A 7,891-nucleotide genomic window follows, 5' to 3' on the forward strand; every position below is an offset into this window, starting at 1 on the left:
TTGTACGTAAAGTAGTATGAATAATTGAATATAACTAGGAGCCTTTGTAGAAAAAGGGGTAAACAAAAAACCGTAACTCGAACGCGCAACACTCCGATTGATAACGTAACGAGCAAAGGATAAGCTAACACAAGATCATATGTATAAAGAGTGTCAAAAACGGGAATATCAAGACTCAAAATCCGGCTGCGAAGATAACCGGTCCGAGCATAGCAATATATACATATAATAAAATAAGGAAAACCCCAAGGAAAACCCAAAGGGACACAAATACAGAAACCTATTCTCCAAAACCTCCTATAAGAGGAGTCATCACAGTTTGTATTATTTAATGGAGATAAAAGTATCTAAACAAGATATATAACCCAAAACAGAGTCCCGAAAATAAAGGATCTTCGCTAAATCCAGAAGTCTCCAGCATGCCTCAACGAGAAGCCTCGCGTCCTGCATCTGAAAACCACAAAATCCGCATGGGTGAGAACCAGAGGTCCCCAGCATGGTAACAGCTTCCACATATATAATACATAATAATAGAGGAAAGCCGAAGGCAATCCTAGAACTTCCCCCAGATAATATCAAAGCTTATAAACAAGCTAAACCATAAGTGGCAACTGACTAAAGATCCTTCAGACCTCCCAACCACCAGCAGGAGTATAATATAGCAAACACAGTTATATCAGACAAGAGATTTACAAATAGGAACAGATAAGGCATTTAGGCAATTAGCAAGTAATATGCAGTCAAATAGGCAATCTCAAACAATTCATGTAGTATGCTTATGATGCATGCCTGTCCCTAGTGGCTGATGATATTAGCTGTCGGTTATAGAGCCAACCCGACAAGTCCTGGTAGCTAACCATTGGACTGTCCCTCTGTCGCGCATCCCCAACTCGAGTTATACTCATCATAAACTTGATCATAATTATGATCCATATCCATCACCCTCACTAGTGAATATTTACGGGGGCGAGCTCATCCGGGCCTTTCACAGTGCCCGGCCACAATTACGACATAGGGTCAAAAGAGCTTCGAGTCTCAACCTGGAGCACGTGGTGGCTAGCCACTGCTACTACCCAGGGAAACTCTCATCTCCGATGGTGGAAGTGCAAACATTCACAATTCATTCAACAACATATATGCATTTATACTTAGCCATAAACATGGCTCCACCGTCACACGGCAATAATCTAGCCATCCGGCTCACGGTTAAATCCATAACCAGCCAATTCATTAACATTTACGGCCCTTCGGCCCATGGCACAACAAGCACTTCCACCGCCATTCTCCGCATCTCACATAATCATCTTTGATCCTCAATGATCATCCATTTTCCCTTGCTTTACTCGCAAGTTACCACATTCACTAGCCCTTTTTCTTATGCTAGGCATATCATAATGATTTAAGACATAAGTGGTGAGATCGGAGGCTTAGAAGTATGAAATTTGGCTTTTAAAACTCAAAAATCAACTTTGGGATGAAAACAGGGCCACGCGTACGCGCACTCCACGCGCACGCGTGGATGGCCTTAAAACTCATTGACGCGCAAGCGTCATACGTGCGAACGCGCGGATTGAAAATTAGCCAAAGGACGCGCAAGCGTCAGCCACGCGTATGCGTGGGTGCTCTTGCACCTAGGCACAAAACTGGCACAACTCTGGCACAACTCTCTGGAAAATGGCTTGGCATTTGGTGCAGTGCATCGACGTGCCCGCGCACACCACGCGTACGCGTGGATGGTGCTTTCTTGAAGAACGGCGCTTACGCGCCAAGTGCGCCTACGCGCGGGGGGTGATTCTGCTAAAATTTTTCTAAGTTAAAAGCTGCAGATTTCACAGATTCAACCCCCAATCTTCCGACGGATATAACTTCCTCATTTTAAATCATTTTTCACCCGTTCTTCAAACGGCATGGACATTCCGGATCCAATTTTATTTCTAAACAGATTTGGCACAAATCAGAGATCCGTAGTCCAAGTTATGTCTCATCAAAGTAAGCCTAAAAACCATATTTTCATACAAAACCACAAAGTGCCATTTTCAAAACAAGCCACTTTCAACTCTTTTCAAAATCAATCAAAACATGCCAATTTCATCCCTTTTCTTTGAAATCAATCAAAATATACCAAAATCAATACCAAGCCATCCTCAACTCACACATTGACATTTTACCAAAATTCCCAAAACTACCTCCAACCATTTTAACACTTCTCAATTAATGGCTAAAGGACAAACACAATCTCATGTCATACATCCTTCTCATCCCAATTTCCAATAATATCAATTTCCAAATCAACCATCATTATACATGATCAACATCATACTCACCATCAACATGGTACCACCCATCAATTCAACCTCAATCATCCATCAATCATATATCACAACATGCATTTCTCATATATCACACAATCAAGGCATCAATATTCATAATCACATATATGAACACATCATATATCTCAACCATTCAACAATGCCAACAATTCAATGCCTATCTTAGGGCCTCTAGCCTAAGTATTTCCTACCACATTACATATTAGATACGGGAAACCGAAACCATACCTTAGCCGATTTCCCAAACTCAACCGGAGCACTTCCAAACCACTTGTCCACAAGCTCTCAAGGTCTCAACACCTCCAAGAACAGATTTTGTCACACAAAACCCTCTCCCAAGCTTTCCAAAATCACCAATCAAGCTCCAATATTCACATATACACAACCTAAGCCACAATCATCATATCCATACACAACATCTCAATACCCAAACATCATAGAACAACAAATTACACTAGGGTTGAGAATCTTACCACACCCAAGGTCCAAGGAGACAAGATTAACCTTCTCCTTCAAGAGAGTTGGGTCCTATAACATCAAAGAACCCAAAATCTCAACATTTTTGCTCATGAAACTCGAAATCAAGGGCTGGAATTTCGAACAGTAAAACGTGGCTTACCTTAAAATTGATTGTATGGGTTTTGTAGAGCTCTCTGCGGTGAACGCGTGGCCGCAAACAGAGCGGCAATCAGAGCTCTAGATCAAAAGTTATAGTGGTTTAAAGATCAACCAAGGGAGAGAACTTGAGAGAGTGTTCTTCCCCCCTCCATATTAGTTTTCAGCGTGTTTGAGTGTGTTGTGAGGGGAGAGAGTGCTGAAAACTAGGGTTTTGGTTTAGTTATGTTGGGCCAAGGGCCCACTTTGGGTCCGGTTGGTCCGGTTTGGCCCGTTCGGTCCAATCTTGGTCCGATTTCTATAAAATTGGTACCGAAATTCTCGTCTCAATCTCCTCTATCACATTTAGCCATAAAAATAACATTTTTGGCTTTCTAGAATAAATTCTCATTTTATGGGTTAGTTAGCCGTTAATTGACCGGGTCTTACATTCTACCCACCTAATTGGGAATTTTGCCCACAAAATTCAAATTCAATTACCTGAGAATAAATGCGGATAATCCGTTCGCATCTCCGACTCAAGTTCCCAAGTGTGTTCCTCAACACCGCCTCGACTCCAAGCCACTTTGACTAATGAAACCTCTTTTCCACGCAATCGTTTGATACTAGTATCATCAATTCTGACTGGAGCCACTGGAAGCCTCAAATCTTCCCTTAACTGAACCGATTCGGGTTCTAACACATGGCTAGCATCAGGGGTGTACTTCCGAAGCTGCGACACATGAAACACGTCGTGCAGGTTCGAAAGATGAGGTGGTAGAGCCATCCGATATGCCACCGGTCCAATCCTCTCCAGGATCTGAAATGGACCAATGTATCGAGGATTCAACTTCTTCGCTTTAATCGCCCTACCTACTCCTGTGGTCAGAGTAACCTTCAGGAAGACATGATCTCCTTCCTCAAATTCCAAGGGCTTCCACCTCTGATCGGCGTAACTCTTTTGGCGACTCTGTGCCGTAAGCATCCTATCTCGGATTTTCTTCACTTGTTCAGTGGTCTCAGCTATCATCTCCGGCCCCAACAAGCCTTTCTCTCCAGCTTCATACCAACATAGCGGAGATTGACATTTCCTCCCATACAATGCCTCATACGGAGCCATTCTGATGCTCGCATGGTAACTATTATTGTATGCAAACTCCACTAATGGCATATATCGATCCCAACTCGCCGGTTGATCCAAAACACAAGCTCTCAACATATCCTCTAGGGTTTGGATCATCCTCTCGGATTGACCATCTGTTTGAGGATGGTAAGTTGTACTCAAGCTTAATCGGGTTCCAAAAGCTTTCTGAAATGCACCCCAGAATCTCGAAGTGAAACGAGGATCTCTATCAGAGATTATAGTAGCAGGTACACCATGGAGTCTCACAATCTCCTTTATGTATAACTGAGCTAGCTCCTCAAGGGTGTAAGTCATCCGAACGGGTAAAAAGTGAGCTGACTTCGTCAGTCGGTCCACAATCACCCAGATAGCATCAAAACCAGTCCTAGTCCTTGGCAATCCTGACACAAAGTCCATTGCAATACTTTCCCACTTCCATTGCGGAACCTCTAAAGGTTGCAACATCCCGAAAGGTCTTTGATGTTCAATCTTTACCTTTTGACAAGTTAAGCACTTTGAAACATATTCCGCCACATCATTCTTCATACCCGGCCACCAAAACATCGCCTTTAAATCATGGTACATCTTAGTACTCCTCGGGTGAATGGAGAATCCGCTTTTGTGTGTCTCCTTTAAGATATCTTGCCTCAAAGTACCAACATCCGGCACAATGATCCTACCCTTGAATCTCCATAACCCATCTTTTTCTTCCGACACTCTCCACTGTTTTCCTTGCTCGATAGCCGGTAACACCTTCCATAACGCTTCATCATTTTCACAAGCCTTTAGGAGTTCGGACTTAAAGTCACTCGAGATTTCTAATTGGCTCAAACACAAGGTTCCAGATACTTCTCGAACACCAATTTTTAGACTCTCGAATTCCTTGAGCAACTTTTCCTCCTGAAGCATCATCCAAGATGCATACAACGACTTCCGACTTAACGCATCCGCCACTATATTCGCCTTTCCAGGATGGTAATTTAACTCAAAGTCGTAGTCTTTCAACAATTCCATCCACCTCCTTTGCCTCATATTAAGCTCTTTCTGATCAAAGAGGTATTTCAAGCTCTTGTGATCGGAGAAGACTTGGAACTTAACCCCATAGAGATAATGCCTCCACACCTTCAAGGCAAACACGACCGCAGCGAGTTCCAGATCGTGTGTAGGGTAACTAACTTCATGAGGTCTCAACTGTCGTGAGGCATACGCCACCACATTATGATGCTGCATCAGCACGCATCCTAGACCCTTTAACGAGGCATCACAGTATACCTCAAAAGGCTCGTTCGGCTCAGGTAACACTAACACAGGTGCAGTGGTCAACTTTTTCTTCAATGCCTGAAAGCTCTCCTCGCACTCAGGAGTCCAAACAAACGGGGTATCTTTGCGGGTTAACTTTGTCAACAGCAAGGCTAATTGCGAAAAGCCCTTGATGAACCTTCGGTAATAGCCAGCTAAACCCAGAAAACTCCTTATCTCGGTTACTGTGGTTGGTTGCCTCCAATCCATCACAGCTTCTACCTTAGTTGGATCTACGGCTATTCCCTTCTTACTCACCACGTGACCCAAAAACTTCACCTCACTCTTCCAGAACTCACACTTAGACAGTTTCGCATAGAGTTTCTTCTCCTTTAAAATCTGCAACACGGTCCTCAAGTGTTCCGCATGCTCTTCCTCAGTCTTGGAGTAAATTAGTATATCATCAATGAAGACAACAACGAATTTATCTAGAAACGGACGGAATACTCTATTCATGTAATCCATGAATACTGCAGGGGCGTTCGTCAACCCAAAGGACATTACAGTATACTCGTAATGACCATAACGAGTCCTGAAAGCGGTCTTAGGGATATCCTCACCCCTCACCCTTATCTGGTGATAACCGGATCACAAATCGATCTTAGAGAAAACCCCAGCTCCTTGTAACTGATCCATGAGATCATCAATTCTCGGCAATGGGTACTTATTCTTTATGGTGACCTTGTTCAGCTGCCTGTAATCCACACAGAGCCGCACACTTCCATCTTTCTTCTTTACCAGTAACACTGGAGCACCCCACGGGGAAACACTTGGTCGGATAAAGTTCTTACCCAACAATTCCTCTAACTGAGACTTTAGCTCGGCCATCTCTAACGGTGACATCCTATAAGGAGCACTTGAGATTGGTCCCGCCCCAGGCACCAACTCAATAGCAAACTCGACCTCTCGGTTAGGTGGAAATTCCTCAATATCATCAGGAAACACTTCCGGAAACTCACACACTACCGGAATCTGATCCAACCTTTGATCATCACCCGAAACACCAGCGGTTAACAACAGGATACCCTGACATTCGATTCCAGAACAGTTCACCATCATCGAATTCAAGTAATAATTAGTCACCACGACCGGCCCTTCTGTATCTTCCGGCATAAAGTACACCGACTTTGTAGAGCAATCAAGCAGGACATGGTTCTCAGATAACCAGTCCAATCCCAAGATAAGATCAAGACCAATCATCGGTAAGCAGATTAAATTATGGACAAAATCACGCTGCTTGAACCTAAACGAAACTTTCGGGCATCCTAGCCTAGTTACCATGGCTTCGTGGGTAGCATTATACACTTTTAAGTCATAACCTAAGGTTACGATCTTCAATCCTAACTCATGGGCTTTCTCAAATGCAATGAATGAATGCGATGCTCCCGAATCAAATAAAGCATTTAAAGTTTGACCAGCCATTTCACAGTTACCTCGAATGAGTGTCTCGGATCCCTCTGCACCCACAGTTGAGGTGGTGAACACCCCACCAGTCTGTTGTGCTTTCCCAGCACCTTGCTTTTGCTTCTCTGGACAACTTGCGGCTTTATGCCCCGCCTTTCCACAATTGTAGCACAAACCCCATCCGGCCTTGCATGGTACTCCCGGATGGTGACTCCCACACCTAGTACAAGCTTGATCATTCTGAGGCTGCTTCCCAAACCTTTTCCCTTGGGAGTAGTTGTTGTTGGGCCTCCTTAAAGAACCTCCCCTCTTAAAAGGTGGACCTCTAGGAGCAAAGCTCTTCCCTCGGTTCTGTGGGAATGATCCTTTGTGACTTCCTTTCTCAACGGTTGCCCTCTTCACGCACTCTTCAGCAACCCTACACTTGTTCACCAATTCAGAGAAAGTCCTAATCTCCATTGGCCCCACTGAACCGAAAATATCACTCCGGAGTCCTCTTTCGTACTTAACACACTTCCATTCCTCATATTCCACCGGAGTCCCTTGACACATACGAGAGAATCTAAACAACTCCTCAAACTTGTTAGTATACTCAGATATGGACATAGCACCCTGCTTCAGCTGCAACAATTCAAGCTCCTTGGCCGTCCTAGCAGAAGTCGGAAAGTACTTCTTATAGAACTCCTCTTGGAAGACATCCCAGGTGATATAATCATCACCCTGCTGCAGAAGGCGTCGGATACCCTGCCACCAATGCGACGCTTCACCAGTGAGCAAATAGGTAGCGAACTCCACACGCTGCCCTTCAGGTACCACCTGCGCTTGCAGTGCTCGTTCCATAGCCTGAAACCATGTATCAGCTTCAGTCGAACTAGTAGTTCCCTTGAACTTCGGTGGATTAACCTTCAAAAATTTTGCCAGTGTCATCGGGCCCTGAACTCCACCTCCATCATTACCATGGTTGTTCATCTGTTGACCAAGAGCCTCAGCAGTGGCTTGCATAGCAGCAGCCATGTTCTCCAACGCAGTCATAAAGTTCACCGGATCATTAGGGTTAGTCTTCGGCGCACGAGCATTCGTATGTCCTCTCCCACGACCTCTATCGCGTCCACGAGGCGCCATCTGGTTCCTATACACACCA

General features: G+C 44.4%; 1 protein-coding gene across 1 annotated transcript; it reads right to left on the reverse strand.

Moving 5' to 3' along the window:
- Positions 1–424: 424 nt before the first annotated feature.
- On the reverse strand, positions 425–7,872 carry LOC148567136 (uncharacterized). Its single transcript, XM_088483357.1, has 2 exons — positions 6,780–7,872; positions 425–450 (listed from the first exon to the last, which is right to left on the reverse strand). The coding sequence occupies exons 1-2, from the start codon at positions 7,870–7,872 to the stop codon at positions 425–427; spliced, it is 1,119 nt and encodes a 372-aa protein (XP_088339483.1).
- Between the last annotated feature and the right edge of the window lie 19 nt (positions 7,873–7,891).

Source organism: Arachis ipaensis, chromosome B4, assembly GCF_059453495.1.
Source record: "Arachis ipaensis isolate K30076 ecotype BB chromosome B4, ASM5945349v1, whole genome shotgun sequence".
NCBI classification, from domain to species: domain Eukaryota; kingdom Viridiplantae; phylum Streptophyta; class Magnoliopsida; order Fabales; family Fabaceae; genus Arachis; species Arachis ipaensis.

Coding starts and splice junctions, on each gene's coding strand:
- LOC148567136 (XM_088483357.1), bottom strand. CDS start 7,872: ATGGCGCCTCGTGGACGCGATAGAGGTCGTGGGAGAGGACATACGAAT. Junction 451..6,779: donor ATCCGAGACACTCATTCGAG/GTAACTGTGAAA, acceptor TGTGGTTTTCAG/ATGCAGGACGCGAGGCTTCT.